The sequence below is a fragment of the Cnephaeus nilssonii genome (assembly GCF_951640355.1).
Source record: "Cnephaeus nilssonii genome assembly, chromosome: 1".
In the NCBI taxonomy this organism is placed as follows: domain Eukaryota; kingdom Metazoa; phylum Chordata; class Mammalia; order Chiroptera; family Vespertilionidae; genus Cnephaeus; species Cnephaeus nilssonii.
Genome location: NC_137072.1, coordinates 3,514,027 through 3,532,242, shown reverse-complemented (window position 1 = coordinate 3,532,242; position 18,216 = coordinate 3,514,027). Strand labels below are relative to the sequence as shown.

General features: G+C 44.2%; 1 protein-coding gene across 2 annotated transcripts in view; it reads left to right on the top strand.

The window, feature by feature from the left end:
• The window catches only part of THSD4 (thrombospondin type 1 domain containing 4), a 704,967-nt gene that overhangs the window by 8,373 nt on the left and 678,378 nt on the right, over positions 1 to 18,216 (top strand). For both annotated transcript variants that reach the window (XM_079788500.1, XM_079788499.1), the window contains exon 2: positions 17,665 to 17,773. In XM_079788500.1, the coding sequence (XP_079644626.1) occupies positions 17,745 to 17,773 (29 nt within the window). In that variant the 5' untranslated portion in view covers positions 17,665 to 17,744. The remainder of the gene's footprint in view (positions 1 to 17,664; positions 17,774 to 18,216) is intronic.

The following is an 18,216-nucleotide window of genomic DNA, read 5'->3' as shown; positions in this document are numbered from 1 at the left end:
ATCTGGGGTGTCAAGGGGAGAAAGGAAGTAGAAGGCTGTTATGTTTTAAGGGAGGGCTGCGTTCTTGAAGACCTCACAGGATTCGGATCTCTCATTATTCAGATTCCAAACTACCCCCTGTGGAATAAATGTAAAGAGGGAGCACTTGTGCTTGATACATTCTCAGAATGTGTCAGAGTTTTGCCTTAATGTTGCTTTCACATTGTGGGTGATAGCTCTAACATTGCACAGTGGGTTTGCTCATAAATTGCCTGCTTGGTATCTCAGGATGGTTACTTGGCTTCCTCAGTAGCCAAGCTGGTTGTTTTTGCTGCTGTCATTACCATCTCAGTGAGCTTTAGTCTGGTATCATCATTCGACAGACTGTCTAGATCAGGAGTTGGCAGGCTTGTTTTGTAAAGGGCCAGAGAGTTAGTATTTTGGCTTTTGTGCTGTATGGGCTTTGTTGCAACTAATCAACTCTGTCCTTTGAGCACAAAAGCATCCATAGACAGTACATAAGTGATGGGCTGCGCTGTATTCTAGCAAAATTTTATTTATGGACACTGCAATTTGAATTTAATATAATTTTTGCATCATAAAATAGTTTTCGTCTTTCGATATTTGTTCAACCATTTGAAAATGTAACCAAAACAGGCAGTGAGGTAGGTTTGGCCCATTGGCCAGGATTTGTTGATCCCTGGTCTAGATGACTATAATATTTGAAAATTGTTTTAAATTGTAAAAAGAGTGAACATTAAAATACCCCAATAGTCAAAAAATCACTCGTAGAAGTGATTTCCAGAGCTCATAAAAATATAGCTTAATTCACAAATTCTAGCAAAAGATGATGGATATTTCTCAGCCTGTATGATAACCAACATAGGCAATTACCTCAACACAATTTATAATTCTTTAAAGGGTTGTTCTAATGAATTTAACAATTTAAATCATATTGTTTAGAAATTTAGGCATCAAATGACTTTATTAAATTTCATAATTTTAATTGTATACCATAAAACTGTTTATTATTTCATACCATCCTGGAGTCTAACAACTCTGCCTGACTCTCAGCAGACTGATGGCCTATGGTAGGAGTTTGGAACTTGATTCTGGCTGCCTGGAATTTTTATTGTAAAAGCCAGGGGAGGGCATGGAAGGAACACCAAGGCTTGTGTCTGGCACTGGTAAAAGTAGGATGAATGTTTTTTCTTTTACGCCCCACCCCAAAATTCTGTATATTTGGTCGGCTCCAAAACAAGCTATGCCTCTTTGACATTGACACTTCGGTTCTTTCCTCAAGTCAGTAACCTTTTACAAGGGAAACTAAACAAAGGCTGTTTCCTCTCCTGGGTCACTAGCTTTCCCTCGCGGAGAATAAGCAGTGCTGTGCTGAGACCAACAGCCAGGGCCGGCCAGACAAGTGGCCAGGTCTGCACCTCCAGCCGTGTGCAGACCCCGCTCTCCAGCGAGGAGGGGCAGCTTGCCTGCGGACTGCCCTGAGTTCTGCAGTTCCTGGTGGGTCTTTGTGTCAGGTCCTCTCCAGATGGAAGACCACCAGCTCCGAAGGGGACTGAGAGGCTGCAGTTCTTGGCTCACAAGTGTGCTTTTTCTGTGTGTGCTGGATGGAAGGTCTGTCTTGAGTAAATGTGTGTTTGTGTTGTTTAGGGGATGATGGCGCATAACCTTGTGTGCTTTCTGGCCTTGGGGTCTGGCAGGATGTGAAGGGAGGCAGCCCCTCTCCTTTGGCCGGTTAGATTTTTCATTCTCATACTGGGTTGGGGGCCAGCTTCTCCTGTGCTTTAGGAGCTCTTTGGCTCATAGACAAGTGGTCCTGGAGCCAAGGGCGTGGGCGTTGAGTTCTGACTTTGCCACTAACTTGCCACTTGACATCCAGCAACCCAGTCTTCATCTCTGGAGTCATAATTCTTCATTCCTAAATGAATGGTGATAGCCTAGCCCATTTCTGAGAGCCTGTTTCTTTGTCAAATATGTGGGGAGCCTGGATTTTCACTCCCACAGCAGCACTGAGACATCCCTCCTCTCCTCACTGGTGGTCAGAGGATGCTTGTGGAGAGTCAGGACTCTTAACACCACCCAGCAAAGCCGTGCATCCCCTTCTGGGCCCCCTCTCTACTACCCAATCTGAACAACAGAGAGAAAATAGACTGGGGGAAGAAAAAAGAACAGGTCCTCAGGGACCCGTAGCGTTGTAACAAAATGTAATGTGTATTTGAAATCCTAAGGGAGAAAAAGAGGGTGAGACTGAAAAAAAGCACTCAATGAAATAATTGTTGAAAAATCCCCAAAGTTAGGATATGACACAAATCTACAGATTCAAGAAGCTTAGTGAATTCCAAAGAGGATGAATCCACCGAAATCCATACCAAGATACATCATAGTCAAACTTCAGAAATAGTTCTGAAAAAGAAGACTAAAGTAGGAGGAATCAGTCTATCCAGTTTTAAGACTTACAGAGCTACAGTAATCAAAACTATATGGTATTGGCAGAGGAATCGGCACCTAGATCAGTGGAACAGAGTAGAGAAGCCAGAAATATGCCCCTCTGATTTTTGACAGAGGTGGATAGGCAAATTAAGAAACACTAACTGTAATTATCTGAATGATGGTTTGGGTGAGGCTGGTAGAAATGGAGGGAGAGGAAAGAGTTTTCTGAGAGATAGTGCAAACGAAGAGTTGAGTGTTGGCAAAAGACTGGACCTAGGGCACGGGGGAGGGGGAATCACAGAAGCCCAGGTAAGCGTTGAGCTTTAGTCAATGGAAGGATGGTGATGCCACCACCAAAGTAGGAAACCTCAACAAGTGGAGGGCTTGGTGTGGAGCTGGTAACTGGTCCTTTTATTATTCATCTTGGATGGGCCATCAGCAGGAGGAAACTAGAAATACAGGAAAGCAGTTTGAATGAGAGGATAGGTCTTGAGATGTTGGTTTCTGAGACCTTGGCATGAAATAATAATCGAAGAGAGGCTTGATTATTGTTGACATTTTTCTAGTCCTGAGTTAGGTCACAGGGATACCAACCAGGCGGACAGAAGAGACAGGAAGAGAACCGATTTGCATGGCCATTGACAGTGGAGTTCAAGAAAAAGGGTCTGGTAACAGTTTATTCTTGCTGAGCCCGATTGCTCTTTATTGTTCCCCTTGACTTCTGGGTGACCTTTGACTCCAATGACTTGCCTCTCTTGATTTCCTTGAAAATGTTTCCTACTTCATGAGATGGCTGTCTGTTTCACATTATTATAATCTTTTAATCACCGCACCTGATTTCAGCTTTACCTAATACCAGCCCATCACAGAATTGTGTCAAGGAAGTGAGACCAATTTGCTAGGTTTCTGCTTTCTTCCGTAAGGATATATGGAGCCTTTTGGCATACACTGCACAGCAGTGACTGCTACAAATCATTGACTAGATTTCTGTTGCTTAAAAAAATAATGACATAACTCACATGTCAATGCAGAATGGAGCAGGAAAAGGCAATCCTTTCCCGTGATGTTCAGAAGCACCAAGGGCAAAGTGTGTGGCTGGCTGATTTATGGTGGCAGTGGCACACTGAGCCAGTATGCATTCTGGACTGGCAAATGCATGGGGACACTGAGAAAATACCCTGGACTTCGGGCCAAAGCCAACCAGGAGTGAGCAGGCCAAGCACAACCTCATGCACAGCGTCTCTCCTGGGGTTTATATTTGAGGCAGTGTGTCAGGAGACCGCGGGACAGTCATTGTAGTGCTGGACACCGTGGCTCCAATGATCAGGTGGGCTTGGGTTCAGATCATGTGGCTTCCACTTACTAACTCTGATATTCAGGCATATTGCCTCTCTGCTTGCAACCTCAGTTTCCTTTTCTGTAAAATGGGGAAGTCAATAGCATCTACCTCATATTGTCTTGAGAATCAATTAAAATAATGTTTGAAAAGTGTTCGGCATCGCCTGTCACATATTATACACTGAATCAATTTTTAAAATCCCTAATCCTAACTTTGCCTTTAATCAGTTGCAAAACCTTGCACCATTCATTTTATTTCATTGAGTATCATTTAGTCACCTGTAAATTATGAATACAAAATAATGAAATTGGAGAGTTGGGTGAGAATCTCCCATTTTTTGTGTACTTTGCAATTCTGTAATGTTAATCTGAAAAGTCATAAAGAAAATAACTGATATACTCAAACACATAAAATAAAAACTTACATAAAAATTATAATAAAAATTAAAAGACAAAAATTAAACTGAAAAAGGTCTCAGACAAAAGAATGGTTAATATCCTTAATATTAGGAAGAGCTCTTAAAAAATCAATTCATAACATTATGAACAATACAGAAACATTGGTAAAGAAGTTGTAAGAAGAGAGAGTATACTTGGCTAATAAAAAGGAAAATTTGTTCCACTTTACTACTAATCAAAAGAGTACATTGACTTCCTTTTCCCCCACCGCCTATTACAACAATACATTGAATGCCCACCCTTTACCAGGAGCTGTTCACCAAAGTTTTCCTCCTGGAAATACAGGCAAAGCACATTTTCCACATTTTCTTGCAGTTAGGTATGTCTATCTGACTAAGCTGGAAAATGGAACACAAGTGGTAGCAATGAAGCTGCTAGCTCAATCTGCACGAGTTCTCTTTTCTCTTGTTTGTTCATTGATGGGGAAAAAAACCAGCCAAGGATTCTGAGGCCCAAGACAATGCTGGAGCTACTGGCTGAAAAGAGACTCGGTCCCTGGATGCCTGCATGACTGTGTGGAGCAGAATGGCCCTACCAACGCACATTAGACAGTCAACTGAACAAAAACCTTTTTGTTGTGTTAAGCCATTGAAATTCTGGGATGGTTTGTTGCAGCAGTTAGCCTACCCTAACTAAGTATCAAATTAGGAAGGGTTTTATAATGCAAACACTATGGGCTAATGTGTCTATTTCATCCAGCACATGTGGGATTTTAGGTGGCTTTGCTCTTTGAAAAAACCCATATGTATGAAGGACCTTAAATAGTCATACCTTTTGGCTTAGTGATTTTATTTTTAGGAATCTATCCTAAGGAACTAAGTGGAGAAGCACATTAAGAATTTTATACGAAGATGTTCATCACAGATTCCAACAATAAGGGAATTTATTAGGTATATTATCTGGTTTCCATAGGATGAACTGTTATTAAAAATGTTTCTGAATATTACTAATGAGATGTTGATGTTTTAAAGTGTAAACAGAATGTAAGACTCTATATGTGGGATTTTGTTTATGTAGACATATATGTAAAACATGCAGATAATATGTGTAAGTATTCTGTATATAAAGACCAGAAGGAAGAACACCAAAAAGTTTTGTAGTGGTTAATTTAGATTGTGACTTTATGAGTAAATATAGCTTTCCTATTTATCTTTTTACAGTTTTCAAAATGTTCTCAATAAACACGTATAATTTTGTAGACAAATTATTTTCCTGAGAGAATACCACATTAGCTCTGTTCCACCTAGCCCTGAAGTCTCACCTAGACCTAGTTTGTAGATGAACGTAGTACTTACTCTCTCTATGAGGTTGTTCTTTTAGTGTTAGTGCACTTGGAACACTCTCCTTTCCTAACATACGTGTGTGTGTGTGTGTGTGTGCGCGCGCACAGATGTACTCAGGTGCTTGCCAGAGTGGCAGTAAACCATCTGTAGGTGGCAGGACCTGGGCCTTGTGTCAGAAGAAAGGGAAGGTAGACCAGGAAGGAGGGTAGCTTAGCCTGAGGCTTTTAGTGCCATGGCCACCTGCCTCTGACCAAAGTGGTTGTCAAGTGTATAGGTTTGGGGATCTTGGAGAGGCCTTGGTGGCACGCCAGCAAATCTGTGGTTCCCATGCTGTGGTTGTCTGATCATGTTTCCTTTGAAAACTGAAAACCCAGGGGTTACTAACTGCTTGTGGCAGAGGATGCTGGGAGAGGTTGCATCTGAGTGGGAGGAAGGTTGGAGTGTGTATCTGAGTGGCTTTGATTCCTAGGTAGAGGGGCCTGCATCCCGTCACAGCTGTTTGCGTGTTTTAGGAGTCCAGCAGAAAATGACCTTAATGATGTTCATTTCGGAAACAATTAGCAGTTACCTACACAGAAGAGTAAAGCAGCTGTTCAAATCCTGGGCTGGGCAGCACCAGCCCCTTCAAAACACAGCGTCCTCAGCTTTAAAGAGAAGGCCCTCCAAGCGAGAAGACTGTCAGTTCTGTCTGTCATCGCAGAACACCTGCAGCGCCCAGACGCTGCTCTCGGCAGCAGGAACAAGTCTTTGAAGGGAGTCTTTTCCCTTTTGTAATCCCATGTTACGGGGAGGAAAGACAAGCATAAATCATCATAATACACAATTGCTAGATTGGAATTCTCCATATGAGACTGACGCAGAAGTACAGAAACTCAACCAGGCTTACCAAACGCTGTGAGTCGGTGACTGAGTAACATTGGGGAAGAGAGGGTGCTCCTACTCCAATGCGTGCCTCCTTTGGTCTGCAGAACCATGTCACTTCAAATGGGAAAAGCAACTGTGCAGAAGCAGGAACAACGGGCTCCTTTATTTTAAATATCTTACTTGCCTGGTACTTCTGCCCTTGAAGGTTTTCCTTCGTTACCTGGGAAATGCCTTTTAGACTGAAAACAAATAAAAATTCCAGCAATGTCAATGATCATGAAAATGATGCACTTTGTATTGAAGTCCTTAACTAATCTGTGCTGATTACCTAATCTCTCCAGGTAAGAAAGAAGTCAGGTGTTCCTTTAATGAGTAACGAAAGCCACTGTAACGGGTGAGCTTGAAGGTCTGGGGAGTGTTAATAGATCTCAACATTTTTTCTTAATTCAGACTCTGTAGGTGTTCATGTTGCTGTGGGCAAACCAGCGAGTTTGTGGTGTGGAGGTTCAATGGGAAGAAATAAACTGTGGCTGAGTTTGAATGTGACCTGGAAATAGGGATGGACTCCGCGTGGGGGTTCAGCGAAGACCCAGAGCAGAGGGAGTGTTTGGTTAGCTTCCTTCCGCCCAAGGCCCAGCAGGAGGAGGCTGGAAATGTGACAGCCTGAGGCTCCAAGGTCAGCTTCCCCAGTGCCCTGCTACCTGGGGCAGAATTTCCTGAAAGTCTATGGCCAGTGACGCCGGCCTTCAGACGGCTCCTGTCGGACCTTCGCTGTTGGCAGCACATATCTGAGGTGGCTTAGCATGTCTTCCATCTGGTCCGAGGGCAGGCTGTAGACATCGCTGAATCAGCAATAGCAGACAGAGAGTAATCAGACATGACTCTGCTTTCGAAGAAGTAAAAGTACTAGAGACATATGCCATTCATCCTTTAGTCATCCCTCCATTCATCTATCCGCACAGTAATTCATCAGACTTTCATTGCATGGCCACCTGCACCAGGCACAGTTGAGTAAAGGTGTAAAGATGGGAAAACGTAGCCCCTGCCTTGAGAAGCTTCCTGTCCAGTGAGGGACAAGCATACACACGGCACGTTCAGTTATGTTAAAAGAGAAGGTGCTCCCTTTTCTTTTAAGCTTCTAGACCCTGCCCTGCACCTCCATTGTTGGCTGCACATTTGCCCGTGATAGTGTTCATGATGACTGTTTAAAGGGTATCCCTCCCTCTGTTCTTCCTGCTCTGGATAATCGTTTCCTTGTAAGGGGGGCATACCTTTAAGAAATAAGAACACCTCTTTTCTGCCCTTGCTTTCTCTGCCTGCTTTCTTGGCAGCCTTCTCCCTTCTCCAGCCGAAGTCCTTTCTCCAGATCCCCCACGTCTTCTCAGGGGAGGGGAGCAAGAGACGCCCTGCATGCACATCCTTCTCCACGGACCCCGCCTCAGGACCGTGCAGGACAGCCTCCCCCTGTGTTCCACTTTCCAGCTTGCTCCTCTTTGGCTCACTGGGTGATGGTGGCTCCTTGGTCCTCTACCCTCTGTTATTCATTCATACTGTGCTCTCTCTCCACTAGAGAGTTTGTTCATTCACAAAACACACAGGTCCCTCATTTTTAAAAAAAAGAATATTTTTATTGATTTCAGAGAGGAAGGCAGAGGGCGAGAGAGATAGAAACATCAATGATAAGAGAGAATCATTGGCTGCCCCCTGCACACCCCCAGTGGGGATTGGGCCCACAACCAGGGCATGTGCACTGACCTGGAATTCATCCATGACATCCTGGTTCATAGGTCGATGCTAAACCACTGAGCCACGCCAGTCGGGCCCTCGTTTTCTTTTGAAGGTTTCAGAAGCCTTTGTTTTTCCTCAAACCTCATCTCTCAGGCAGCTATTATCTATTCCCTGTGCCCGAGATGCCAGCTCACATTCTTCCAATCCCTAAAGCCTGCCTGGTCCATGGACGCATTCCCAAGCCCACGAGGCAGCCTGTACAGGGTCCAGAGGATGGGGTCTGGAGTCACACTGCCTGGCTTTGAAGCCCACCAGTGCGACCACTTACTAGCTGTGGGACATGGGAAAACCACTAACCTTTCTGTGCCTCACTTTTCTCCTCTGTAACCTGGGGCGGCACTCGTTATCTACTTCGTACAGTGGTTATGAGGTTAGATGAGCTGGTAAGTACCGTCTGTAGTGCAGTGACCCATGTGTAGCAAGAATAAGGATATGCTCCCTGTAAAGTCTGCTACAGTGCTACTTACTGCCTTGGAATGTTGGGGCTCCACTTTGCCTGTACCAGACATTGGGCACTCGGTCTGAAGTAATTTATCATTGTTAAAGAAATAGTCACTTGTGTATTTTTGTTTGTTTGTTTATTGGTCTGCCTCAATATGAGTGTAAGCTCCTCAAGGGCAGGGGACCCTCCCCCTGACATATTGAGTGTCTTGCATGAAGCCTAACCCAGTAGGCACTGAGAGTTCATTCACTGGTGACCTGATTGCCCCGCATACACTCAAGGACCTCAGGAGGACTGGGGCCAGCCCTGTAGGGGTCACGGGCCACTCTGCTGTGTTGTGACTTGAAGGTGTCATGCACTGAGGCCTGTAAAGTTTCTTTATCCCCAAACCAGTACTGAAGATGACGCCTGGGGAAGACCTGCACCAGCAGCCCATGTTTGGTCATTTAGGCAGCCCTGCTGTATGGGGTAGCAGACAGTGTCAGAGGATGGTGAAGTGCTCTGGCTATCTGGGATTGAATCGTGACTCTCACACTACTAGCTGGGTGACTTTGGGAAAGTTAGTTAACTCCTTTGTGCCTCCATTTCCCAATGGTGTCTCCTTCAGGGGTTGTGAGAATAAAGTGGGTTACTATGTATAATGCACTTAGACTCCATCTGATGCTCGGTAATCACGCATAGACTTTGCTAGTATCCTCAGCCTCCTTATTATTATTATTATCTGAAACAGTAGGTTATTAAATCACTCATCTTGGCTCTACTTTGCTCGAGGTGATGCTCATGGCACAATAGACAGTCATCCCTGAAAGGTTTAGTCTCCCAGCAAATCTATGGGCTAGCACCCACCTACTCATCATCATCCGTTCATTCACTTATTTATTGAGAGTCTAGCTATGCATGCTCCTTCACTAGGGGGAAGCCAGTGCGTCTAACAGAGGAAAAGAAGACCAAGTCTGGTGTTGGTGGTCTGTGTGTAGTCACAGCCCTGCCCTCGGCCCACCGTGTGGCTTCAGTTTTGCTGTGAGGATTAAATAGCTGTTGGTGCTTAGTGAAAGCTGATAACTGACTCTTCTTCTGCTTTTCTTATAATGGAACACAAGGGCCAGTTAGACACACTCTGATGCTGGGAGCCGCCATCTGGTGCTTTGTTCACAGACAGCTGGAATGTCAGCTTGGGGGCGCTACAGACTGGGCCAGGGTTCTGTGAGAAAGTTTGGGTAAACGGCAGAGAATGCGCTGATAGTGTTGGTGAACAGAGAACGGGTCAGGATGCAGGCCCCATGTGGAGGCTCCTTGTCTGTCAGAACCCTCAGGGGTGGCTTTCACAGAAGACAGGCAAGTTCTGAGACTCACCCTCACCATGTGATAGTGGGTGCTGATTTGGGGTCTGAAACTGCCTCCCTCTGAAATCTCTGGTCCTCATTCTTGTGCTGGGGACTCACTGTCTCCCACTGCGATTAGGGCTTTTGTTAGTCTGAGTGGTTGCTTTACCTTGTGGGACTTCCAGGAGGAGAAGCTAGAGTGTGGGTGGGAGGGAGGTGGATCTTGCCCTGTAGTTGGGATGTGGCTTCCAGGAAGTCTTTCTGAACCCAGACATGAGAGGCTAAGCAGATCATTCTTTTCTGGAATCAGCCTAAAACCAGGACCTCTGGTCGGGCCTGAGCAGAAGGGGCAGGGAGACACGCAGAGGTGGGGCTGTGGGTAAGGAGCAGCAGAGTAGCACCACTGTCTGGCATCTTCTGGGGCCAGGGAGCCACTGTCTGCCCTGGGCTGGATCGGTGGTGGCCCCTCTCTCTGTCCCTGCGGTTGTGAGCCTCGAACCTTCCTGCCACTTCCACCCAGTGTGTGGGGACGGCGATGTTGTCCTAAACCAAATCAGGTGACTGGTCAGCCTTCCTGTAGGATCCTGTGGAAAGGAGAGAAGGTGGGGAGCATATGCTGTAACAGAAACTAGTTTGTTAGATGTTTTGTTCACTGTCAAGAAGGGTTATAAATCAGCAGGAGCAAACCTCAAAAGGCGGGCTCAGTGCTGTAGATGGCGTGTTGACTCAGTCTGCTCGGTCTGCTCCATGCAATGCTGCCTGGCCGATTTTCGGGAGACCTCACTTTCATCAGGTCCCTCCCTGCTCCAGAACCTACAATGGCTCTTTCTTGCCCATCTCATCCTAATTTCTCCTAGGGCCAACTTTCAGGGACTTGGGGAGGGCTGCGCCTATCCTCACAGTTTTATTCCCCCAGCCACAGAATTCTTCACTGCCTTCTGGGTTCCAGAGCCAGGGCTTTAAACTTCCTGACAGCCACAGTAAGAAATACCCTTAGTGTTTTCTCTTTTTTTCAATCTTTTCTATTTAATTAAAAAAGTGTGACCCACAAGGTTGATTTCATGATAGACTAATGGATGGTGACCCACAGTTTGAAAACCAGAGCCAACTTAACACAATATAATCACGGAGGCACAAGTGAACATGGAGGAAATGGAAGAACTGATAGAAACTCTCCAGGGAAAATTGTGTCAGGAGAAAAAATGGACTCACCAAATCTGACAAAAAGTTGGTCCCAAAATATTCTAGAGCCGTGGCCTCCCCAAATTTTTTTGATTGCACACCCCATCAGTGAAAAATGTTTGCATGTAGCCCTAGCTGGTTTGGCTCAGTGGAAAGAGCATCAGCTTGTGCACTGAAGGGCCCAGGATTTGATTCTAGTCAAGGGCATGTACATGGGTTACAGGCTCGACCCCTGGTCCTGGTCGGGGCATGTCTGAAGGCAACCAATCAATGTGTTTCTCTCACATCAATGTTTTTTTTCTCTCTCTCTCTCACTTCCACTCTCTCTAAAAATCAATGGAAAAATATCCTCAGGTGAGGATTAACAAAAAAAAAAAATATGTTTGAGTGTATAACTACAATGTATGTTTGGTTATTTTTTAACCTAGCAATGTATTATGTGAGCTTATAAAACATACATTAAAAATATAAATTTTGGAGAAACCAAGATGGCGGCATAGGTAAACACCTGAAATTGCTGCCTCGCACAACCAATTCAAACTACAACTAAAAGACAAAACGGATATCATCCAGAACCACAGGAAGGCTGGCTGAGTGGAAATTCTACAACTAGAAGGAAAGAGAAAAGAACACTGAGACTCAGAGGAGGTGTGGAAGTAAAGTGCAGAGGTACAGAAACACGCACGGAAAGGGCTGGCAACTGAGTACGCGGCTGTCTTTTTTCAATGGGGAGGGAGACACAAACTCCCGACTGCTCTGAACTCCAGTTCTGTGTGAGACTCTGGGGACCCAGACTCATACGGAGAGAAACTGGACTGTCTGGCATCGGGCGGAACTCAAGGGCGGCTTTCTCTCAGAGGTGCTTGCAGTGATTACCGAGGGACACTGAGACCCCGGGGCCTCTTAGGGCAGGGCTGAGGATGAACCATAGCTGTTTGCTCCGCCCTATTGATTCCCTGAGACCCCGCCCCACCCAAGCTGTGCGCAGAGGCTTTTGCATATGAATGGCCTAGCCCTTTGCAATCTAAAATTACCTAACAAACTGCAGCTGGGTCAGAAAGCCCCAGAACATCCAAAAGAAGGCCCAAGGCCCCACAGCAGCTTGCACTGCCTCACAGCTGGGCCTCATCTAGGCACCTCCAAACCCCAAACAAAGAAGAGGAATTTGTAGATCTCTCTGTAGCTCCTGCTGGGTGGCCTCAGGCCGAGGCTAAATTTGCACCTCCTTGGAGATCCAAGAGCCAGTGCAACCAGTGGTCAGAGTGGGAACATTCAGATTACAACTCCTCAGATCCATAAGGGACATACTCAAGAGGCAGACTCAGTGAGCACCAAAGCCCCACTGAAGCAAGTCTTGCCCCATAAGGGTGTCTCCAGGACAGAAGTTTTCCCATCGTAGACACAGCTGATCCTCACAGCCAATTGGCCTGGAGGTCAATTCCTCCCAGTGATACCAACAACAATCAAGGCTTAACTACAACAAGACTGTGCACACAGCCCACAAAGGGGTGCACCAAGAGTGTCCACCTCAGGTAATTGGGGAGGCTGAGCCACTGGGCCCTATAGGACACCTGGCACACAAAGCCATTCTATCAACACAGGGAAGCAGCCAAAATGCAGAGACAAAGAAACAGATCACAAACAAAAGAAATGGAGGAAAACAAATGACTGGATATAGAGTTCAAAACCACGGTTATAAGTTTTTTCAAGAATCTTCTAGAAACCTCCAAGAAATTTAGTGAGACCCTCGAGGACATGAAAAAGGACCAACTAGAAATTAAGCATACACTGACTGAAATTAAAAATAATATACAGAGATCCAACGGCAGACTAGAGGATCGCAAGAATCAAGTCAAAGATTTGAAATATGAAGAAGCAAAAAACACCCAACTGGAAAAGCAAAAAGAAAAAAGGATCCAAAAAATATGAAGATAGTGTAAGGAGCCTCTGGGACAACTTCAAGCGTACCAACATCCAAATTATGGGGGTGCCAGAAGAAGAGAAAGATACTGAAAACCTATTTGAAGAAATAATGACAGAAAACTTCCCCTGCCTCGTGAAATAAATAGACTTACAAGTCCAGGAAGCACAGAGAACCCCAAACAAAAGGAATCCAAAGAGGACCACACCAAGACACATCATAATTAAAATGCAAAGAGCAAAAGACAAAGAGAGAATATTAAAAGCAGCAAGAGAAAAACAGTTAGTTACCTACAAGGGAGTACCCATCTGACTGTCAGCTGATTTCTCAACAGAAACTATGCAGGCCAGAAGGGAGTGGCAAGAAATATTCAAAGTGATGAACAGCAAGAATCTACAACCAAGATTACTCTACCCAGCAAAGCTATCATTCAGAATTGAAGGGCAGATAAAGAGCTTCACAGAGAAGAAAAAGCTAAAGGAGTTCATCACCACCAAACCAGTATTATATGAAATGCTGAAAGGTATTCTTTAAGAAGAGGAAGAAGAAGAAAAAGGGAAAGATAAAAATTATGAACAACAAATACATATCTATTAATAAGTGAATCTAAAAATCAAGTGAATTAAAAATCTGATGAACAGAATAAACTGGTGAATATAATAGAATCAGGGGCATAGAAAGGGAGTGGACTGATAATTCTCAGGGGAAAAGGGGTGTGGGAGGTGCGGGAAGAACTGGACAAAAAGCGTACACCTATGGATGAGGACAGTGGGGGGGGGGGTAAGGGCAGAGGGTGGGGTGGGAACCAGGTGGAGGGGACCTATGGGGGGAAAAAAGAGGAACAACTGTAATAATCTGAACAATAAAGATTTATTAAAAAAACAACAACAAAAAAAAAACACATAAATTTTAAAAGGATGAGCTAAAGATGAAAGAGACCATATTTCATAATGACATGTTACTCATGATAGCTTCATTTTATTATCAGCAAATATCTGAAGGCAAAATACAGATAGCGGACTCGGTTCATGGTTTCAGCAGCAGTTGTAAATCAGTTTTCAAATTGTTTTGGTAATTTCAGATGTTGTTCTGGTTGACTTCTTGTCAGATTTGGGAAACATTGCTTTATGTCACATCCTCTACGCTTAACATTGCCCTTTCTTTCCTGTCAAAACCGAAAAGCTCTGCTAACACCTCCTTTGGCTGCTGCCCTCCACCAGAAATGTGGAGGGAGTCATCTTTGACACCACTCTTTCCCTTGTGCCCTCAACCACTTATTTACCATCTTCTGGTAAATATGGGGTCAGCTCTTCCCACATTCTCCTTTGATTGCCAAGTTCCCACCACCTGGGCTCCATCTACCTCCCAGACATCACAGGAGTTTACAGTCCAGATCCTCTCTCTCTGGACGGCCCCCAGCCCCTTCGCCTGGCTGACTCCTCCTCGCCCCAGCATGAAGGTTACTTCCTTCATTGCCCAGTATACTTTCTGAGGCTCTTTGGACTTTTTTCATGGCTCTTATCACAATTTTATTTTTATACTTATTATGTTTCAGTTTGTTTAAAGTATATAGCCCTCTAGTATGTAGTTTATAAGTTCCTTGAAGGCAGGGACCACACCTGCGCTCTCTCTCTCTCTCTCTCTCTCTCTCTGTGTGTGTGTGTGATGCAGTCTCAAAAAATAATTAATACAACTCTATGAAGTAGTTCCAAACAGTATCTCCATTTTACAGATGAAGAAATTGAAAGACAAAGGGTTAATTGCCAAAAGGTCACCGGGTTAATAAGTGGGGTTGCTGGTGTCAGACCCAGGTCTTTCGATTGCAGTGTGTACACTTATCAGCTGCTCTAAGTTGTTCACTGGTAACCTGCATAGGCTAAGGGCTGATCTTAAGTCCCACCGTCCTTGCTGATGCCCCACCAGCCCTCTATAGTGAGTCTCCTTGTGTTGAACTAGCTTGATTAGTACTCAGGTTCTCCATATAACAACATTTATCCTATGCTGTTCTGAATAACATCATCTTTCCCCCAGATAATTCCAGTCCCTAAATCTCACCTACCTAAGCTATATTGTAAAGTGAGACCCTGCATTGACTCATTCTTCTCTTGAATCCCTTGGCGAGGACCTGGGGACTCCACATACTGAGTAAATAATTACTGATTAGTTGATTGTCATCAGCAGGGTGACAAAGATTTCATCTGACTCCCAAGTTAAATCGTGTCTTTGCACATACATGCTCCCCAGCCAAGAGCAAGACCGGATTCAGAGAAGTTTTAACTGTTTCATTTTGCACTTGTTGGCTTTCTTCCTGGTGGATCTCAACTTCTGGCTGAGACCCAAGAATTTAAGGGTCTTCAGTACCATGAGTAATTTCATGAGTTGCTGATGGCTAATTAGGGGTGATTATGGTTAAGAGGCTCTACTTTCTTACTAACCCTCAGAAAGGATTGGTGGTCACTTTTAAAACCTTGATTATTTTCTCCTGTAAATGGAATTTTCTGGTTCTCATGGCTGTCTTTTCTTAAGTGCTTATAACTTACCTTCCCATCCTCCCTTTCTTGTGAGAAGGAAATGTGAAGTCCTAGGAAGAATTTGGAAACGAGTGATTTTGGAAAACTCTGGCTTTATTACCTGGAAATCTTGCTCATTTGTCTTTCTCTGAAAAGAGGTGTGGGAGGAGAGGAGGCTGGGCCATGATTTTACTTCCCAACTTCCATCACATTTCAACCAAACCTCCCATCCTGGCTTTCTGAGGCTTTTCATAAAGTTTCAAAGTGTTGGATCACTTGAAATGTTTAGAAATTTTGTTTAGTGAAGGATTCTAAATAAAGTAGGGGAGGGAGTGTTAGCTTCCTGATTCTACTATGATAACCCATCTTAAGTGTTGCTTCGCCTCTTCTTGCATGAGTATCATCAGAGCTACTTTTTATTGAGTATAACTCTGTGCCAGGCACTGGGCCAATGTCCACTCACTTAATTGTCACAACTACTTGAAGTATTTTTTAGGCAGTATTTTAAAAGTTTTATTGAGTTATAATTCATATACCATACTTCACCAATTTAAAAGTGTAGAATTCAGTGGTTTTTAGTATATTCACAGGGCTGTGCAGCCATCACCACAATCTAATATTAAAACACTTTTGTCATCCCAGGAGGAAACATTGTACCCTCCCATGAGCCCCATCCAACCACCAGATGGTGGCAACCACTAATGTACTTTCTGTCTCTATAGATATGCTTATTCTGGACAATTGTTATGAATGGAATCACACAATATATGATCTTTGTGGCTGGCTTCTTTCACTTAGGATAATGTTTTCAAGGTTCATCTTTGTTGGAGCATGTGTCAGTATGTCATTTCTTTGTATTGTTAGTATTTTTACCCACTTCTAAGGTTAACTCTGGTCCCAGCCCCACCCTCAACCTCAGCCCCCACCCCTTGCTGTCCACCTCTCACTCAAAGGAAACAGTTACATCCAGGAGCACAAGAAGGGCGGTTGTACATTGGGGAAACCAAAACACAGAGGCAAAATGACTTTCCTGTGGTTAAGTAGCCTTCAATAGATGTGGCTAAATTTCCAATGCAGGTTTGCCTAATGCCAGTTTGGCTATGAGCTTAGAGTCTGTGTTGTCAACTGATGGTTGTTAGTGCCAATCACTGCCAACAGGAATCCCAAATTATGAATGCAACGAAGAAGGAAACTATTTTCAGTACACAACAGCCCCATTGTGATACAATATGGCTGTGAAAACAGCAGGGCTGTGAGGCAGCTCTGGGGCCAGTCCTCTGTCTAGCTAGACATCTGCTCGTCTCCTTCTGGTAAGCTGTGCTCCATTCTGGTCTGCTTTGCAATTCTCTGCTCTGCTCCACTCTGTTCCAGTGAGACATCTTTGGTGGTTCAGCTCAGCCAGGGAAATGCATTTTTCAGTCTTGGGTGGAAAGGGAAGTGTGCTCCCAGAGCCAGAGGGGAGCTGGCTTATACAGACTGAAGTCCTAGCTCCTGGTCCCTGATTGGTCTGTTCTCATGCAAATGAGGCCTCCAAATCCTCACAGTTTGATTGGTCCAAAGGCTCTATCCTGCTTGATCAGAATAGAGCTTTGCTGGTTTGTTGAAGCGACACATCTCTGATTGAATGGGAAAAGCCTCAGTCCTATTGGTTGAAATTAGAGTCCAGGAATTCTTTCATCAAGGGCTGGCTCAGATGGCAGAAACGCAATGCAGGCTTCTCCATGAAATGCAATTTGCATAAGAGGCTCCTGTGTAGAAATGGCTGCTAGGCTCTGTTTTGTTGTTGTTTGTTTATTTGGTTTTTAATTTGAGCCCAGTTAGCCACCAGGAGCTTTTCTTAGTAGGTATCTTCTTTCTCAGGGTCCTCAGAGATCATCATTGATAGGTATTTATTGGACATCTTGTGTGGATTAGTCACTGTGCTGAATGTCCTGTAAGTTTGGTACCTCATGTTTATACACAATTAGACTTCAACTGGGAAAACTGGTAATCATAACTGGTCAGTGGAATTTGTGTTCTCATGTCTTCCATTGATCACTTCTGGTTTCATTGGCCTACTTTCAGAATTGTAGCCTGAAGAATTTTCCTAAGCACCATGCTAAAAATAGCATTGTTGTTCCTTCTATAGGAGTTTGAATACCACTCCCACCTGCAGAAAATTGGCAACATCTCCCAGGAGGCCTTGCTTTATCCCTGGACCCTGGCATCATGGTTTCCAATTTCATGGGGTTTCTCAGGTAAGTGGAGAACCTTTTAAAAAGAGAATAAGAAACCAGATCAATTAAGTCAAAATCTGCTCAAAACATCTATGACTTTTACCTGCATTTTAAAAAATCTGATCCTAATATCAACCATGCTAGATAAGTGGGACAAGCACTAGAATCTCTAATTTGCAGAACAGAAACCAGTGCTCAGAGTCCTCAACTGCTGTGCCGCATTCCTTTAGTGCAGAGGCAGAAAAAGGGCTCTGTGCTCAGTAATTGTAGTTCCTGTCATTGAGGTTATTTTCAAACTTTAAGCTAATAGACCCTTTTAAAAATTCTTTAATCAAAATTTTATGTAAAATCCTTTATAATAAAAGCCTAGGTGGCGTCACACCCTCTCACGACACCCTTGTGCGATGTCATCACAAGATGGCCACCTCAAGATGGCCGCCACAAAGATGGCTGCCACAATATGG